The 19,926-nt window shown below is 41.2% G+C and overlaps 1 protein-coding gene across 1 annotated transcript in view; it reads left to right on the top strand.

Moving 5' to 3' along the window:
* Window positions 1-13,322, top strand: part of LOC124034013 (axoneme-associated protein mst101(2)-like) — a 35,940-nt gene extending 22,618 nt beyond the window's left edge. Inside the window, exons 4-12 of the mRNA XM_046346630.1 lie at window positions 469-554; window positions 837-1,008; window positions 3,955-4,134; window positions 5,175-5,297; window positions 5,466-5,593; window positions 5,771-5,801; window positions 5,910-6,018; window positions 6,138-6,255; window positions 6,364-13,322. Of these exons, the coding sequence (XP_046202586.1) occupies window positions 469-554; window positions 837-1,008; window positions 3,955-4,134; window positions 5,175-5,297; window positions 5,466-5,593; window positions 5,771-5,801; window positions 5,910-6,018; window positions 6,138-6,255; window positions 6,364-11,739 (6,323 nt within the window). The 3' untranslated portion in view covers window positions 11,740-13,322. The remainder of the gene's footprint in view (window positions 1-468; window positions 555-836; window positions 1,009-3,954; window positions 4,135-5,174; window positions 5,298-5,465; window positions 5,594-5,770; window positions 5,802-5,909; window positions 6,019-6,137; window positions 6,256-6,363) is intronic.
* Window positions 13,323-19,926: the final 6,604 nt, after the last annotated feature.

Raw genomic sequence — 19,926 nt, 5'->3', positions numbered from 1 at the left:
AAGGACTGGGAGACTAGTCAGGATCAAGGAAAAGATGAACGGAGCAAAGTACAGATAGATCCTTGATGAAAACCTGCTCCAGAGTTTTAAAATTTTTTAAAAATTTTACCAGGCAAGTCAGTTAAGAACACATTCTTATTTTCAATGACGGCCTGGGAACAGTGGGTTAACTGCCTGTTCAGGGGCAGAACGACAGATACCTTGTCAGCTCGGGGGTTTGAACTCACAACCTTCCGGTTACTAGTCCAACGCTCTAACCACTAGGCTACGCTGCCACCCCAGAGTGCTTAGGACCTCCCCAAATACCCAAGAAGAATCAAGGCTGTAATCACTACCAAAGGTGTTTCAACAAAGTACTGAGTAAAGGGTCTGAATACTTATGTAAATGTGATATTTTCATTTTGTGAAGGGGTCTGAATAATTTTCAAATGTATTGTATGTAATTGTTGTGTGCGTTATCTCTATCAGCGGTGGGGCTGTACTTGTTGGATCGATGGTGGTCACTGGAGGACATCCTAAAAACAGCAGACCCTGCCAGAGATGGATGTGTGGAGGTACTCTTTGAAAACTATTTTAGGTGTATGTGTACTAATACACCACCTGGTTGTTGAGAAATAGCATGTGTAAGAGTTCTCACTATTGTTGCAGAAATTATTATACAGCTGCAAAAGTAAATGTAAGACACATCCAAGAGACAATAGGTATATATTTGTGGGTTTATTTTTTAAATGTTTTTTAAAAACAAGAATTAGATAGTATTGGGTCAGTGAATTGAATGAGACACACAGGGGTGCTGACTGATGTGGTTGTGTGTTTTGCTATGTGTTCCTCTATAGGTGGAGACTCTAGGGGAGAGGATAGTCCTATACATTTTGAATCGTGTGGTGTACAGAGCTATGGAAATGAGTTCAGACGAACTACCTTTCCTCTGCCACGGGGAGAGCGACAACGCCAAGATCCTCTGGAAAGACGGACAGGCAGTCGGCTTCTACTCAGTCAAACCTTCAGGTAAGGAACCTGGCATTGATATTGAAGATAAAAGCATTTGTGCTCAATTCTTGTCACACATCAGGTATTATGGAGTAGAGCTGAGTTCAAGTGTCTATGTGCTGTTTAGTAAACTATGGGTGACCTTTAATACTGACATTTTTAAATACAGAACAGCATATGTGTGCAAAACAAAGATAGTTCCTAACTCACAAAGCCAATGCGCATTTTCGCATAGACGTTTATACGTATTGTATTCTTTCCAATGTGTATATATACAGTGGCTCGAGAAAGTATTCACTCCCTTGACATGTTTTCTATTTTGTTGCCTTACAACCTGGATTTTAGGGGTGTCTGTATAATTTGATGTACACAACATGCCTATGACTTTGAAGATGTAAAATATGTTTTAATGTGAAATATACCAGAAATAAGACAAAAAAACGGAACTTGAGCGTGCACATCTATTCCCCCCCCCCCCCCCAAAGTCAATACATTGTAGAGCCACCTTTAGCATCAATTACAGCTGCAAGTTTCTTGGGTATGTCTCTATAAGCTTTGCACATCTAGCCACTGGGATTTTTGCCCATTCTTCAAGAAAAAACTCCAGCTCTTTCAAGTTGGATGGGTTCTGCTGGTGTACAGCAATCTTTAGGTCATACCACATATTCTCAATTGGATTGAGGTCAGAGCTTTGACTAGGCCATTCCAAGACATTACAACTGTTTCCTCTTAAACCACTTGACTGTTGCTTTAGCAGAATGCTTAGGGGTCATTGTTGTGCTGGAAGGTGAACCTCCGTCCCAGTCTCAAATCTCTGGAAGACTGAAACAGGTTTCCCTCAAGAATTTCTCTCTAATTAGCACCATACAACATTCAATTCTGACTAGACTCCCAGTCCCTGCCGATGAAAAACATCCCCACAGCATCATGCTATAACCACCATGCTTCACTGTAGGGATGTAGTTCTCCGGGTGATGAGAGGTGTTGGGTTTGCGCCAGACATAGCATTTTCCTTGATGGCCAAAAATGTCAATTTTAGTCTCATCTGAGCAGAGCACCTTTTTTCATATTTTCCCACACCCCTTTTGGCGAACACCAAATGTGTTTGCTTATTTTATACTTTAAGCAATGGCTTTTTATCTGGCCACTCTTCCGTAAAGCCCAGCTCTGTGGAGTGTATGGCTTAAATTAGTCCTATGGACAGATACTTCAATCTCCGCTGTGGAGATTTGCAGCTCCTTCAGGGTTGTCTTTGGTCTCTTTGTTACCGCTCGGATTAATGCCCTCCTTGCCTGGTCCGTGAATTTTGGTGGGCGGCCCTCTCTTGGCACGTTTGTTGTGGTGCCATATTTATAATAATGGATTTAATGGTACTCCGTGGGATGTTTCTGATTTTTTTTATTACCCAACCGTGATCTGTACTTCTCCAAAACTTTGTCCCTGACCTGTTTGGAGAGCTCCTTGGTTTTCATGGTGCCACTTGCTTGATGGTGCCTCTTGCTTAGTGGTGTTGCAGACTCTCAGGTCTTTCAGAACAGGTGTGTGTATATTGAGATCATGTGACAGATCATGTGACACTTAGATTGCACAAAGGTGGACTTCATTTAACTAATTATGTGACTTATGAAGGTGATTGGTTGCACCAGATCTTATTTAGGGGCTTCGTTGCAAAGGGGGTAAATACATATGCAGGCACGACTTTTCGGTTTTTAATATTTTAGAATTTTTTGAAACAACTTGTTTTTTTCATTTCACTTCACCAATTTGGACTATTTCTTGTATGTCCATAACATGAAATCCAAATAAAAATCCATTTAAATTACAGGTTGTAATGCAACAAAATAGAAAAATGCCAAGGGGGTGAATACTTTTGCAAGGCACTGTATACTGAATGAAAATGTAAATGCAAAATGCTGCAATTTCAAATAATTTACTGAGTTATAGTTCATATGAGGAAATCAGTCAATTGAAATAAATGTTATTAGGCCCTTATTTATGGATTTCACATGACTGGGAATACAGATATGCATCTGTTGGTCACAGATACCTTTAAAACAATGGGTCTCAGGATTTCATCACTGTATTTCTGTGCATTCAAAAAGCCATCAATAAAATTCAATTGTGTTCGTTGTCTGTAGCTTATGCCTGACCATACCATAACCACACGGCCACCGTGGGGCGCTCTGTTCAAAACATTGACATCAGCAAACCACTTGCCCACACAACGCCATACACCCAATCTGTGGTTGTGAGGCCAGTTGGATGTACTGCCAAATTCTCTAAAATGACATTGGAGGTGGCATATGGTAGAGAAATAAACATTAAATTATCTGGAATCAGCTCTGGTGGACATTCCTGCAGTCAGCATGCCAACTCCCTCAAAACTTGAAATATCTGTGGCATTGTGTTGTGTAACAAAACTGCACAGTTTAGAGTGGCCTTTTATTGTCCCCAGCACAAAGTACACCTGTGTACATTTAATTTTTTACCTTTATTTAACTAGGCAAGTCAGTTAAGAACAAATTCTTATTTTCAATGACAGCCTAGGAACAGTGGGTTAACTGCCTGTTCAGGGGCAGAACGACAGATTTGTACCTTGTCAGCTCGGGGGTTTGAACTTGCAACCTTCCGGTTACTAGTCCAACGCTCTAACCACTAGGCTACCCTGATCATGCTGTTTAATCATCTTATTGATATGCCACACCTGTCAGGTGGATGGATTATCTTGGCAAAGGAGAAATGCTCAGTAACAGGGATGTAAACAAATTTGTGCACAGAATTTGAGAGAACTACGATTTTTGTGCGTATGGAACATCTCTGGGGTATTTTATTTCAGCTCATGAAACATGGGACCAACACTTTTACATGTTGCGATTATATATTTGTTCAGTGTACATTCTATATATGTTTCTGACTATCTACTGTAGTCATGTGTCTCCATATGTTTTCCTGTTTTCCCTATAGGCAGCTTGTGCAGTACCTTCTTAACCCAGTGCTATCAGCTTCCTATCATGGACTCCATATTCGTCAGGAAGTGTCACCGTGACAACGGCCTGGGCCTTCAAATGCTGGAGAACTTTGTTGAATGTTTCAAAGAGGACTGCCTTGGGTTGAGATACCCCCTTTCAAAAGTTATGTACAAAGGTAATCATCAACCTTTTTTACTAGTTGTGGAATACAGGAAAAGGACCGAGCACGCCCCCATTCTCATCAACGGGGCTGCAGTGGAGCAGGTCTAGAACTTCAAGTTCCTTGGTGTCCACATCACCAACAAACTATCATGATCCAAACACACTAAGACAGCCGTGAAGAGGGCACGTCAAAGCCTATTCCCCCTCAGGAGACTGAAAAGATTTGGCCTGGGTCCTCAGATTCTCAAAAGTTTCTACAGCTGCACCATCGAGAGCATCCTGACTGGTTGCATCACTGCCTGGTATGGCAACTGTACGGCCTCCGACTGCAAGGCACTACAGAGGGTAGTGCGTTCGGCTCAGTACATCACTGGGGCCAAGCTTCCCGCCATCCAGTACCTCCATACCAGGAAGTGTCAGAGGAAGGCCATACAAATTGTCAGACTCCAGCCACCCTAGTCATAGACTGTTCTCTCTGCTACCGCACGGCAAGCGGTACCGGTGCACAGTGGCAGTTCTAGCTTGTATGGCTCCCTGGATGAACCCCCCCCTTCAACAACAAAAAGCACCATTCTGCACTAACTGTCATTTTTATTCAGACATTTGGAACAACACAAATAAATAATCATAACATTTAAGACTATATAAAAATATATATTTAAAAAAATATATATATATTATTCTATATATATAGAAAGAAGTAACAAAGACAAATAGAAACAAATTGTAGTATATAAATACAAATAAATGGCATTACTAATTGCATTAGTACTGTACAAAGTTAGAGGTGCGCTATTTGATAGATTCCCCTGCTCCCCCTACCTTATTATTATTCATTTTTATTCTTAACTTCTTAAAGCATTGTCGGTTAAGTTCCTGTTGTATTCGGCGCATGTGACAAATAACATTTGATTAGTTGTTGAAATACTTACAATGTTCACACAGAGAAATACAAGGATGGTTGAAAGATTTCAAAACATTCCCTATCCTCTCCTAACCTGCAGCCATCAGCCTACCAGTCCACTTCCTTAACAACTTCTTATCGTTTTCCAGTGTGTGGGAAGTACCTGAGCCTGTACCCGGCCGACAGAGACCTGCTGTGGGAGGTGGAGAGTGTTGGAAGACCCAGCCAGAGGACTAACATAGCCAACAAGATCCAGGCTATGGGTCTGAGCTGTATGTTTATCACAGATTTAAAATGGCAGACGTGCACATCCCAGACGTGCACAATATAGCCTAAGTGTCTATATTGCTGTACTTAGGATGCTAGAATGACACGTCACTGTATGTCTTGAACAGCGACATTTCTCACTAAAATTATGGAATTGTAACTTCTTCCCTCAGCCTTATCCAAGTACCTCCCCTTTACGGAGCACTCTGTGGCGAACCGTGTGGGGGCTGAAAATGAGGGGGTAATAGAGAAAGTGACATCACGCATACAGGAAGCCATGGAGTACACTGTTGAAATTGTGGTACATTTTTAAAATATAACAATAGATTTAATGTAAAGAATATAAAACATGTTGTGTGACAAATAATCTCTATTGTTCAATATTTATTTTAGTTTTGTGTTACTTTGACTTATAGCATTTGCAATGGAATGTTTATTGTTTTGCTTACATAATAACATACATTTACTTTGTTTATAGGAGGACGTTACACTGGTCAAAGTGACAAAGGGCAAGTATTGGTTGTTTCATGTACTGGATCTTTGTAATAAGTTCTAACATATGTTCTCTAAAACGACAGAGTTTCACCTCCTAACATCATTTTTTATGATGTTTCCAGAGAAGGAAGAAACGCTGGTTACATCTAGAGGCAGGAGCAGTGGCCAGAAATTCAAGAATATCTCGGAGGAAAGCAAATCAGAGGAAAGCAAATCAGAGAAAGTCATCAGGTAACAGAATGTGAATACTGCTTTGTTTCAAATGTTCATGTCTAGTAAAACACACAAAAAGTTAAATAACTATTGCCTAAAATGAAGGTCATTCACTTTGGAATATATGTGTGGTGTAGATTTGAGGACATTGAAGCAGAGGTGGATACCCCAAAAGAGAATCCAGTTTCAGAGCATCAGCAAGAGAATGAAAAAGTTGTTGCTGTAGCTGAATGCGACGAAGAGGAGTTAGCTGAGGTATATATAAATGTAATATGATTCGTAAACAATTCATCTGTTTTTCAAGTGTCCAGGAGTAAGGAGGCTTAAGTGACACAGGCTCTTTAAAAAGTGTATAATTTACAGGATGTCGTTGACATAGCCATAGAGGACATAGCAATTGAGCTTGATAATGTGTCCTCGGAGATTGAGGAGAGGGAGGAGGTTCCAAAGGAGGTGGCAGGAACCAATGAAGACAAAGAAGAGAACAAAGAAGAAACAGCCGAAGAATCCTCGAAGGAGGGGAAAAAAAGAAGAGGCAGACCAAGATCCACTCGTCTCACGAAACCCGTTGAGGCTGAGGAGGAGAGAGTGGAAGAGGAGCAGCCAGTAGTTGAGGAACATGCTGAGGAAGAGGAGAATATCTCACCAGCTGAGGAGGAAGAGGCAGCTCCAGTGGTAGAAACAAGAGTCTTGAGGAGAGGAAGAAAAAGCGTTCCACCTACCCTAACACCAAAATGCAAGTCCACAAGAAGAGGCAAACTGCCTGAGGAAGAGAAGGCGGAAGAGCCAGAGGAGAAAGAGGCAGCTGAGGAAGAAGAGGCACCATTAGTGGAAGCAATAACTGAGGAAGAGGAAACATTGGAGGAAGAGAAGAAAGTGGTGGAAGTAGAAGAAGAAGACGAAGAAACGGTAGAAAAACTAGCAGAGGTAGTTGAAGAGGCAGAAAAAGTGGAGGGGGAGGCAACAGCAGTGGATAATGTAGCAGATGAACCAGTAGAAAAACCAGTTGAGGGAGAAGAGAAGACCACACCACCTGAGGAGGAAGAGGAGACCCCAGTTGTAGAAACAAGAGTCCTGAGAAGAGGAAGAAAAAGTGTTCTAGTTACTACACCAAAATGCAAGGCCACACGAAAAGGCAAACAACCTGCGAAAGTGGAGGCGCCAGATGAAGAGTCAGCTGAGGAAGAAGAGGCACCAGTAGTAGAAGCCAGAGTTTTGAAGAAAGGAAGAAAATCTACCCCTGCCAAACCCAGATGCAAATCCAAACAACGCCACAAACAACTCGAGGAAGAGGTAGAGGAGGTGGCTGAACCTGTGTTGGATTCTGTGGATAAAATGGTAGAAAGAGAAAAAGAAGTGGAAGAAACAGCAGCAATAGAGAAGGGAGAAAAAGTGGAGCAAGATAAACCAGTGGAGAAGGAAATGGCAGAGGAGGAGGTAGCTGTAATAGTGGAAGAAGAAATGGTGGAGGAAGAAGATGAAACTGAAACGGCACCAGTGGGAGAGGAGAGTGTTGCAGAAGAAAAGGTGGAGGAGGAAGCAACAACTGGGGAAGAGGAAAATGTGGAGGAAGAGAAGGAGAAAACCGAAGCTGAACCTGAATCAAAGGAAGAGGAGCGTGCTGCAGAAGAAAAGGTGAAGGAGGTAGCAACAACTGAGGAAGAGGGGGAAGCGGAGATAGTGGAGGAAGAACAAATAGAGGAAGCTGAAGCTGCAGTTTCAGCTGAAACTCTTACTGTGGAAGAAAAGGTGGAGGAGGAAGCAAAAACCATAGAGGAGGAAAAGGTGGAGGAAGCAACAACTGAGGAAGAGGTAAAAGTGGACGAAGAGAAGAAAGAGGAAACAGTTATAGTAAAACTAGCAGAGGAAGTTGCTATGGTAGAAGAGGCAGAAAACGTGAAGGAGAAAGAAGAGGCTAGAGAAGTGGAATTAGTTGCAAATGAAGTGGTAGAAAATCCAGTTGAAGAAAATAACACCTCACCATCTGAGGAAGAGGAGACCTTACCACCTGAAGAAGATGCTCCAGTTGAAGAAACAAGAGTCCTTGGGAGAGGAATAAAAAGGGTTCCTGCTGCTCTGACTCTGAAACGTAGGTCCACAAGAAAAGATAAACAGCCTGCGGAAGAGAAGGTGGAGGAGCCAGAGGAGGAAGAGGAAGCTGAGGAAGAGAAGACCCCATTAGAGGAAACCAGAATCCTGAGGGTAGGAGGAAAATCAGCCCCTGCAACTGCCACACCCAGACGCAAATCCACACGAGCCCGCAAAGAACCTGAGGAAGAGGTGGTGGAGGCAGCTGAACCTGTGGCAGAAGCGGTGCAAGAAGAAAAAGCTGTGGAGGAGGAAAAAGAAGAGGAAGATAAGGACGAGGAAGCTGAATCTGCGCCAGTGGAAGAGGAGAGTGCTGCAGAAGAAAAGGTGGAAGCAGAAAAAGCAGAGGAAGAGGAAGGAACGAATCAGGAAGAGGAAAATGTGGAGGAAGAGAAGAAAGCACAAATAGTGGAGGAAAAGGAGAAAGAGGAAGCTGCTGCTGAAGCTACAACTGTGGAAGAAGAGAGTGTTGCAGAGGAAAGGGTGGAGTATGAAGCAGGTATAATAGAGGAAGAAGATATTGTGGAGGAAGAAAAGGAGTCAGCAGATGAAGAAAATATTGAGGAAGCTACAGCTGTGGAAGAAAGAGTGGAGGTGGAAGCAAAACACGCAGATAAAGAAAATGTGGAAGAAGCAATAACTGAGGAAGAGGAAAAAGTGGAAGAAGAGAAGAAAGAGGCAGAAAAAGAAATGGGAGAAAAACTAGCAGAGGTAATTGAAGAGGCAGAAAAAATGGAGAGGGAGGCAACAGCAGTGGAGAATGTAGCAGGTGAAGCAGTAGAAAAGCTAGTTGAGGAAGAAGAGAGAACCACAGCACCTCAGGAGGAAGAGGAGACCCCAGTTGTAGAAACAAGAGTCCTGAGAAGAGGAAGAAAAAGTGTTCCAGTTACTCCACCAAAATGCCAGTCCACACGAAAAGGCAAACAACCTGAGGAAAATGAGAAAGTGCAGGCACCAGATGAGGAAGAGGCAGCTGAGGAAGAAGAGGCAACAGTAGTGGAAGCCAGAGTTTTGAGGAAAGGAAGAAAATCGGCCCCTGCCAAACCCAGATGCATATCCAAACAAGGCAGCAAACAACCTGAGGAAGAGGTGGAGGAGGAAAAGGTAGAGGAGGTTGCTGAACCTATGCTGGATTATGTAAAGAAGAGGGAGGAGAGAGAAAAAGCTGTGGAGGAAACAGCTGCAATAGAGGAAGAAAAAGTGGAGCAAGAAAAACCAGTGGAGAAGGAAATGGCAGAGGAAGCAACTGAAATAATGGAAGACGAAATGGTGGATGAAGAGGAAGAGGAAACGGAATTTGCAGCTGAACCTGAATCAGTGAAAGAGGATAGTGTTGCAGAAGAAAGGGGGGAGGAGGTAGCAACAACCGAGGAAGAGGAAAAGATGAAGGAAGAGAAAGAAACAGAGATAGTGGAAGGGGAAAAAATTGAGGAAACTGAAGCTGCAGTTGCAGCTGAAACTATTACTGTGGAAGAAAAGGTGGAAGAGGAAGCAAAAAACATAGAGGAAGAAAAGGTGGATGAAGCAACAACTGAAGAGGAAAAAGTGGATGAAGAGAAGAAAGAGGAAACTAGCAGAAAACTAGCAGAGGAAGTTGCTATGATAGGAGAGGCAGAAAAAGCGGAGGAAGAAGAGGCACGAGTAGTGGAATGTGCTGCAGATGAAGTGGTAGAAAAGCCATTTGAGGAAGAGAAGAAGACATCACCACCAGAGGAGAAGGAGGAAGCGGAGCCTCCAGTTGTAGAAACAAGAGTCCTGAGGAGAGGAAGAAAAAGTGTTCATGCTACTCCGACTCCAAAACGCAAGTCCACACGAAGAGGCAAACAACCCGATGAAGTAGAAAAGGAGGATGAGCCAGAAGAGGAAAATGGATATAAAAAAGAGCCACCAGTAGTGGAAGCCAGAGTTCAGAGTAGAGAAAGAAAATCTGCCCCGACACCCAGACACAAATCCAAACGAGCCCGCAAAGAACCTGGGGAGGAAGAAAAGGTAGAAGAGACAGCTGAACCTGTGCCTGAAGCTGTAGAGGAAAAGATGGAGGAGGAAAAGGTAAATGAAGCTGCAGCTGAAACTGATACTGTGGAAGAAAAGGTTGAGGAGGCAGAAGCGATAGAGGAAGAACATGTGGAGGAAGCAACAACTGAGGAAGAGGAAAAGGTAGAGGAGGAGAAGGAAGCAGAAGCTGCACCTGAAACTTCACCAGTGAAAGACGAGACAGTGGCAAAAGAAAAGATTGAGAAGGAAATTAAATCTGTAGAGGAAGAAAAGGTTGAAGCAACAGTTGAGGAAGAAGAAACAGTGGAAGAAGCAACAACTGAGGTGACTGTGGTAGAAGAGTCAGAAAAAGTGGAGGAGGCAACAGAGGTGGAAAGTGTAGCAGAGGAAGTAGTGGAAAAGCCGGTTGAGGATGAGGAGAAAGCCTTACCACCCGAGGAAGAAGAGGGTAAAGTTGTAGAAACAAGATCCCCGAGGAGAGGAAGAAAAAGCGTTTCTGTTACTCCTCCAAAACGCAAGTCCACGCGAAGAGGCAAAGAACCCGAGGAAGAGGAGAAGACAAGAAAGGTTGAAGAGATGGATGAATTTGTGCAGGAAGCCGTGGAGGAAAACGTGGAGGAGGAGGAAGAAGAGGCACTGGTAGTAGGAGCCAACATTCTGAGGAGAGGAAGAAAATCTGCTCCTGCCACACCCAGATGCAACTCCAAACAAGCTTGCAAAGAACCTGAGGAAGAGGAAGTAAAGGGGGTTGAAAAGATGGAGGAGGCAGCTGAACCTGTGTCAGAAGCTGTGGAGGAAGGAAAAGCAGTGGAGGAGGAAATGGTGGAACAGAATAAGATGGAGACAGATGTTGCGATGGTAGAGGACGAAGGAAACACTGAAGTACAAGCAGACAGTGGTGCTCCTGAGGCAAAAGAAGAAGCAATCACACATCAGCCAGAGGAGGTTATGGCAGAGCAAACCAAGGAGAAGGAAGAAGAGGAGAACACAGAGGAGAAAACTACAGAAAAATCAAAAGAGGCAGCTGAAGTAGAAACAGCTGAAGCGGTAGTTGAGGTGGAAGAAGAGGTTGATAAGGTAATGGCAGAAGAGGCAAGCGTAGTAGAAGAGGAGGAAGTGGCCTCAGTGGCTGAGGGTGGTGTCAAGCCTGAGGAAAATGGAACAGAGAAGGAGAAGAAGGAAGAAGAAACTATTGAGGAGAATGGTATGGAAAATGTAGAGAGCGGTGAAACAGAGGCAGAGGATGGAGTCGGGGTCAAGGTGGACAACCTTAATTTACAGTTGGCAGAAGACGATGAGGAGGAGGAGAAAGAGGAGGGGGAGAAGATGGAGGTAGAGGAAAAGAGAGCTGCTCCAACTCAGAAGGAAGAGCTGAAGAGCTCTGCGGAAGAGGAGGCTCCAGTGGTTTTAACGAGAGTTCTGAGAGTGAGGTTAACTGCCACACCCACAACCACACCCAATTCCAAGGCCACGCCCCAGCGTAAATCCACAAGACACAGCAAAATAGTAACACCTGAGAAGTTCGATCCTGAGGTGGTCCTGCTTTCATCAGATCAAGAGCAGGAAGAAAGCCTTGTGGAAAAGAGACATCTACGTAAGAGAAAAAGCACAGGGCCAACACATGTTCACAGATCCCAGTGCCACAGCAGAACTTAGGCTGTGAAGACAGGTGTTTTTGTTCTCCTCTTTAAATATACAGCTATAGAGGAAAGATTTCACATGGGACCAGATCATTTCTTTTATCTATTTGTCAGAAGAAGAAAAAAATTGAAAAAATGCTTCCTGTTTTTATGTAATTTTCAGAGTCGATATGCTGCATATTTAATACCTTTTTATATTGTACGTACATTTAGCATTTTAAGTACAAATCTGTTTACTATTTTTTCAAATTGCAGCTGTCATTTTGACCTTAGTGGCGGGTAACGCAATGTGTTTCAGTAGGCTGGGAGGCTTTGGTTATCTGATAAATGTATAGTATTTTTAGGTTGAACGGATTTGAACTGTTTCTGTTGCAGTTTCTAACCGCAAAAATGATTCTATACAATTTTTTTGTAATCACAATTTAAACATGATCTTCTAAGATAGCATTTATTCTCTCAAAATACTACAGGGTGTATTTCAGCATACCATAATTCCAAACAGTGTCCCCTCAAGTATAACTCAACAACTCTATAAATAAATACATATATTTTTTACGTATGAATTTAGTTACACTTATTGTCATTAAGAGACATCTGATTTTGTTAGTCAGTCTCACTCAGAAATAATATTAAAACCTGCAAACATTTCTCTCCACCCTATGGAAAAATGTGTATAATTGCAGGAAATTATTTATAAAAATGCTCAATATTTTATCTGTCGAATTGCAAAATCTGTAGAATTGCAGCAAACTTGTTTTAAAACTGCAACATTTTCTCTACACCCATGGCAAAATGTGTAGAATTGCTCTAAATTAACTGAATTACGTATGCACAAATGGGTACGCAGACCCATGAGCAACTGCGGCACCTTATTAGTTCAGATTTTTTGTGGCCCCCACCCTCATCAAAGTTACCCATCTCTGATATAAATGCTGACAACACAGCTCTTAGCTCCCTCAGTAGATGCCTACTGGATAACTTATTGGTATTGCTTTTAATCTTTTTAAATGAATTTATCTTATTAACACTTTGTTCTAGCTAGCTATTTCTGTAGGTAGCTATCAAGTAAACGCAATGATAATAGATTAAATGTGATTAAATTACACATTAAATGTGTAATATGACACAAATATGATCATTTGTGTGTTTCAAAAGTGTAAAATATGCCCTATTTTATTAAGGGAATAATGCATTAAGCAAGTTTTATTTTTATTTTACTGCACATTTGAGTGACATTTCTCTTTGACATTTTTTATGGTTTCATTTTTACCCAATTACAAATGTTTTCAGTGGAACTGTCACGCTCTGACCAAAGTAAGCTGTTTTTCTCAGTGTTGGTTGGGGCATGATAGTGACTAGGGTGCGTCATCTAGGTGTTTGTATGTCTATTTTGGCCTGATATGGTACCCAATAAGAGACAGCTGTTTATCATTGTCTCTGATTGGGGATCATATTTAGGTAGCCATTTCCCCATTGTTAGTTGTGGGATCTTGACTATGTGTAGTTGTCTGGCAGCACTATTGTATAGCGTCACCTTTTGCTTGTTATTTTGTTTGTTTGTTCGGTGTTCAATTCTTTTAATAAAGAGAATGCACGCTGCGCCTTGGTCTCCTTCATACGACGAATGTGACAGGAACTCAGGATCTAAAATCACATTTGATGTTGTTTTTGTCTATGGTTAATTTCAACATAATTCTTGGTTTGAATTGTCAACACTGTCATGGTGTTACACTTTGTGTGTATTGAAATATTTGGTACACCTTGAACATAATGATATTTAGTGTTAAAAGATATAAAAATGAATACACACAAATATTTCCTCACTGAGCTGACGAGGCATAATATTTTAGTTCATTTGAAAAGGATGTTGTTCACAATATTGATTTATATACCAATAAATATGTATATCCTCACATTTTGTTTATTGTTAATTAACATGTGTCATTAAGGTTTGATGTACAGGAAGTTTAAATTTAGTAACACTATAGTTAAATCCACAGTAATACCATGGCCATACAGAACAGTTTGTAAAATAACATTTAACTGTTTAAAATATCACTTATAAAAGCTGTGATGTTAAACTGTAAATGTTTTATCTTGAGAGGTGAAAATATAGCTAGCTTAACTCTGAGTTTTTGTTTATGTGTTATCGTGTTTCAAACTTTGAATGCTTTCTTATACATCTCAGTGTTCCACAAAAGCACAAGCCATGTAGCCTGTCTTGATCACAAACATTTCCATATGTTGTATTTTATGACACACCTCTCGTTGCATAATTTGTTTTCATTAGGCAAGTCAGTTAAGAACAAATACTTCTTTACAATGATGGCCTAGGAACAGCAGGTTAACTAGCTGCCTTGTTCAGGGGCAGAATGACAGATTTTTTTACCTTGTCAGCTCAGGGATTTGATCCACCAATTTTTTGGCTATTGGCCCAACGCTTTAACCACTAAGCTACCTGCCGCCCCAAAAACAAAAGGGCAAAAGCGACAGAATTGATGCTGGCTAGAGAAAGGGACCTTTCTGGTGTCTTTTTGGGGTTATTTTCTTATTATTATTGTCTGAATTATAATATTTAAGTAACAACTTTAAGAATGATTACTGGCTGCATTCAACCTACAGCACTAGACTAAATTTCACTTGTGTCATCCTTGTGGTGCTTTCACTGATTTTACATAAAGGAAGCGTTCCTACATGATCAGTGGTGTAAAGTACTTAAGTAAACATACTTTATAGTACTACTTAAGTCATTTTTGGGGGGATTTGTACCATACTTTACTATTTATATTTTTGACAACTTCTACTTCACTACATTCCTAAAGAAAATAATGTACTTTTTACTCCATACATTGTCCCTGACAGCCAAAAGTACTCTTTACATTTTGACAGGAAAATATTCCAATTCACACTCTTATCAAGAGAACATCCCTTGTCATCCCTACTGCCTCTGATATGGCGGACTAACTAAACACAAATGCTTCATTTGTAAATTAATGTCTGAGTGTTGGAGGGGGCCCCTGGCTAACCGTTAAAAAAAGTATGAAAATTGTGTCGTCTAATTTGCATAATATAAAGAATTTGAAATTATTAATACTTTTACTTTTGATACTTAAGTATATTTTAGCAATTCCATTGACTTTTTATACTTAAGTATATAAACTCAGCAAAAAAAGAAACATCCCTTTTTCAGGACCCTGTCTTTCAAAGATAATTCGTAAAAATCCAAATAACTTCACAGATCTTCATTGTAAAGAGTTTAAACACTATTTCCCATGCTTGCTCTATGACCCATTAACAATTAATGAAAATGCACCTGTGGAACGGTCGTTAAGACACTAACAGCTTACAGACGGTAGGCAACTAAGGTCACAGTTATGAAATCTTAGGACACTAAAGAGGCCTTTCTACTGACTCTGAAAAAGACCAAAAGAAAGATGCCCTGTTGTAAAGGCAGGTCCTCACCAGACATCACCGGCAACAACGTCGCCTATGGGAACAAACCCACCATCGCTGGATCAGACAGGACTGGCAAAAAGTGCTCTTCACTGAAAACGTACGGTTTTGTTTCACCAGAGGTGATGGCCGGATTTGCGTTTATCGTCGAAGGAATGAGCATTACACGAGGCCTGTACTCTGGAGCGGGATCGATTTGGAGGTGGAGGGTCTGTCATGGTCTGGGGCGGTGTGTCACAGCATCATCGGACTGAGCTTTTTGTCATTGCAAGCAATCACAACGCTGTGCATTATAGGGAAGACATCCTCATCCCTCATGTGGTACCCTTCCTGCAGGCTCATCCTGACATGACCCTCCAGCATGGCAATGCCACCAGCCATACTGCTCGTTCTGTGCATGATTTCCTGCAAGACGGGAATGTCAGTGTTCTGCCATGGCCAGCAAAGAGCCCGGATCTCAATCCCATTGAGCATGTCTGGGACCTGTTGGATGGGAGGGTGAGGGCTAGGGCAATTCCCCTCAGAAATGTCTGGGAACTTGGTGGAAGATTGGGGGAACATCTCACAGCAAGAACTGGCAAATCTGGTGCAGTCCATGAGGAGGCGATGCACTGCAGTACTTAATGCAGTTGGTGGCCACACCAGATACTGACTGTTAATTTGGATTTTGACCCCCCCTTTGTTCAGGGACACATTATTCCATTTATGTTAGTCACATGTCTGTGGAACTTGTTCAGTTTATGTCTCAGTTGTTGAATCTGTTGTGTTCATACAAATATTTACACGTTAAAATAAACACAGTTGACAGTGAGAGGATATTTCTTTTTTTGCTGTGTTTACTTTTAGACATTTACTCAAGTAGTATTTTACTGAGTGACTTTCACTTTTAATTGCATCATTTTCTATTAAGGTATCTTTACTTTTACTCAAGTATGGCAATTGGGTACTTTTTCCACCACTGTACATAATAGAGTGTTAGCTTAGTTATCCAACTGATCTTGCATCTTTTCTGTCATCCTGTGAACCCGTTCATTGCTGCTCACAGGTATATTTGGAAATCTTCTTTTTCAAATCCTGCAGTGATCACATATACAAACTCTGTTACCACATCCAAAGGGAAGGGGGAGATACCTAGTCACTTGTTTAACTAAATGCATTCAACTGAAATGTGTCTTCCACATTTAACCCAACCCCTCTGAATCAGAGAGGTGCGGGGGGCTGCCATAAGCAAACAATGGGTTAACTGCCTTGCTCAGGGGCAGAACAACCGATTTTTACCTTGTCAGCTCTGGGATTTGATCCAGCAACTTTTTTGGTTAATGGCCCAACACTCTAACCACCAGGCTACCTGCCGTACATGATGCAATGGTGGTAACCCTTTTCTGCAAATGACCAAATCGCTCTTTAGTGGTGAAATGTTAATTATATTTTTCATAATTACTCAACTTTTCTTTTTTTTATGTCGAAAGTCTGGTGTTTCCATGTCAAGCGGTTTTGTTATATTTCTGTCCTCTGTGATACATATAAAATGTTATATTGGGATGCAAACTCAAAATGTAATACATTTAATCTCTATATCGGACATGGTGCAGGTGTCTTATTTTTTTAAGCCCATAACCATTTGTGTGAAATGTATACTTTAGTTTCAAAGTAGATTTGTTTAAGTTAAGACTACCAAGAAACACTTTGATTTAGCCCATTGCAGTAAAAGGTTGATGTATAACTACTAACGTTAGGTAGATAGCTAACATACTGGTACATACTGCTGTAATTATATGCTATGTGGTTCATAAGGACAGCGTCGCTAACAATTTGTCAGCCAACATGTGAGGTGTAAGGTAACTTATTTCAAAAGTCATTACTTTATTACATTGATGTAGCAAGCTACCGCGAGGGCGCGCTCTATCGACTCTGCGCTTTGAGCATGCTTTTGGCGCAGTCGATAGTGCGCTGGACTTCTGGCAAGAAGGTTGAGGGTTCGAAACCTGCTCCCTGCTTGTTTAATTTGAAGTCATGCACAATTATCAGTTTATTATTTGGTTTTTATTTCCGATTCAGTTAGAGACACGGTAGTGCATTGGGACACAAAAGCATAATCAGTACTCTAACTCCCCCTTGGTCGTTCGGGCAAATCTGGTCTGTGATAGGAATTGTTTTTCTTCACACCTAGCCTGGCTATTGGACTATTCTTTAGTAAAGGTTTTATAGTCTAATGTTCAGCTATTAGCCCCCCTCCCCAACTTGCAACAAATTGTTGTTACCATCTCATTCCTCGCCCTCTTCCACGTGTCATTCTCCGCCTGAGTGGCTCGCTTGTGGCGTGCTGGCAGGATATGGCAGCATTTCGGCTGTGCATCAAGAATTCTGCATAGCAAGTTTGTATGAAGGTCAGTTTATTAATTGTTACATGTAATGGTACATTTGTGTATTTTTCTCGAGACCAAAACTTTTTAAACATTTTCAATCAAAAATAATAGTTCTGAAAGCAAAAACGAGGCTTCAAAGTAAAACATTTTTTTTGCAATCAAATATTTTGTAATAGAGTCCAAAACTTTATACATTTCATTCCCCAAAAATATTTTGAGAACAAAAAATGTATTTGAAAACAAAACTACAATTTAATTTCGCTATCAACCCTCCACTTTGGCCATTTTTTGAGTGTTTGGCTACAACCAATACTGTTCAGCCTTTCTTTTCGACACAAAGGAACTCATAGCTGGCATCTCAGGTAAGCAGCACTGGGCGTTCTGCCGTCCAACTTTTACATAGCTAGTAGTTAGATCCTACGATCCAGTGTCGGTTCATTAATTCTACTATATTACATAGATACATACTGTACATACCGCTGAATGGTAAATCATGCTATTATTATTCTCAAGACATTTAGCTGCGAACGCCTGTTCTTGCCATTTTCAGTTGAATTCATCTAACTTTCTTTCATGGCAACTCTTAAGCAGGCCATGTCCTATTTGTTTCAAAGTCGATATATAATCATATTTCATGACAGTGTAACGGTTAGCTTGTTTACTGAAGGATGAAAGAACACTATTTGTCTGTCAGGGAATGCTACTCTAATATGTCAGATGAAGAGTTAGACCAGAAAGTCAGGGCCATTTAAGGCAAGGATGCCTCACGCGGGCTTTAGAATGGTCAAAGGAAGTCTTCAAGAAATGAGCCATCGTGTACAATGGCAAAGAGTTAGGGAGTCTTTGCGCGTGTAGATGGTGCAGATATCATTGCTAGCATGATCAAGTTTCGGTGCATCGCTCTGCACAAATACTCTATTCCTGCTCCCCTGGTTAATAGGTTAAACATTTAACTTTTAATTCCAATGCTTTTTTTTCAAGATACAACATTGTCATCTTTGGCGGTATAGATGGATTTTCAAGGAAGGTAAGTATATTATTTTGTATACATATTGCATATTTCCCATCAAATAATGAACAACCACAATACCAGCCTGGTGTTAAGCTTTCTTTATTGACGTATCCGCGACATCTGCCACTTTAGATTGAATGGACATATCTCAGTTACTGTTTTCATATCTACAAAAAAATAAGCTATTTTCTTTACTGCAGAGTGCGAGCTGATCAAGGGGTCAAAAATGTAGATATTGCCAGATGTTCACTGTCCGAGGAACAGGCCGTGGAAGCTTTATTGCTGGCAAAAGTGTCCACAACCAGAGGTAATTAAACTGTTCTGTGTTCTTTTTCTCCATCTCTGCCTGTCTTGTTGTATATGGAACCTGTCTCACAGGCATTAATTGAAAAACCCTTAAAATGTCAGCTGCTAATTTTCAGATTTATACCACATAAACACTCAGCCATTTTCACTGGACTATCAAGCCCCTGTTGCTGCCATGTCTTGATTTCACTGGGGGTTAGCCTTGCAATAACCAAGTGGTGAGACACATAGTCCTCTATATTTAGATGTTTCAGGCACACTCTGATAGGTGTCTGCGTCAGTCAGTAACCACTCACAGAGGCACACACAACTTGCATTTCTATAACCTCGGACCCACCACAGGACCAGAGATTAGGTTCCTCCCTCCACAAAACCTTTTATTTATGTGTTATTAAGAGTGGAACGCTTATGGGGAGATGTTTGGAGTGCTGTGACATGTCAGTGCTACAACTTGCTGCACAGTTTGGAGGAAGAAGGCTACCTTGACCTGTCGAATTCTATCCACCTCTTCTGTGTGGGATATGTGTTCCTACCTCATCTGCGGGCAGATCTGCAGCATTTCACAGAGTTCGAATAATCTCCCTTTAAGTACAGAGGCGAACCTGACACCTCACCAGCTGTTGCTGGTGTATTCAAATGATCAAGTCATCAAGGCAAGCTAACACAATTGTACATTCAATTTGCAGTAAATGCTTTAGCAAGCTACATTCTTTACATCCACTGTTTCACAAGACGACAGCCCGGTTCTGGTTCTCAGGAGTCTCTAAAACATTAAACAACACAAATGACAATTTCATACTCATAACACTAGCTAGCTAGTTGGCTAATGCTAGCTAGTCAGCTAACTTGCTAAATAGCGATTTTCGTGAATTAACTTTATGACAAAAGAATATGCACAATCGTTTGTCTCTACATTAACTAACATATTCCTCTCAATTGTACATTTATTGCTTGACTCATTATGACATTATAATTACTTACATTTGCTTCACCCGTAATGTTTTGTCAGCCTCCTTTTGCTGAAGAAAGTCACCAGCGACGGATGGCTCGTGTCAAATTCGTCATT

Source organism: Oncorhynchus gorbuscha, linkage group LG04 (genome assembly GCF_021184085.1).
Source record: "Oncorhynchus gorbuscha isolate QuinsamMale2020 ecotype Even-year linkage group LG04, OgorEven_v1.0, whole genome shotgun sequence".
Lineage (NCBI taxonomy): Eukaryota > Metazoa > Chordata > Actinopteri > Salmoniformes > Salmonidae > Oncorhynchus > Oncorhynchus gorbuscha.
This window is presented reverse-complemented; position numbering and strand designations above follow the sequence as displayed.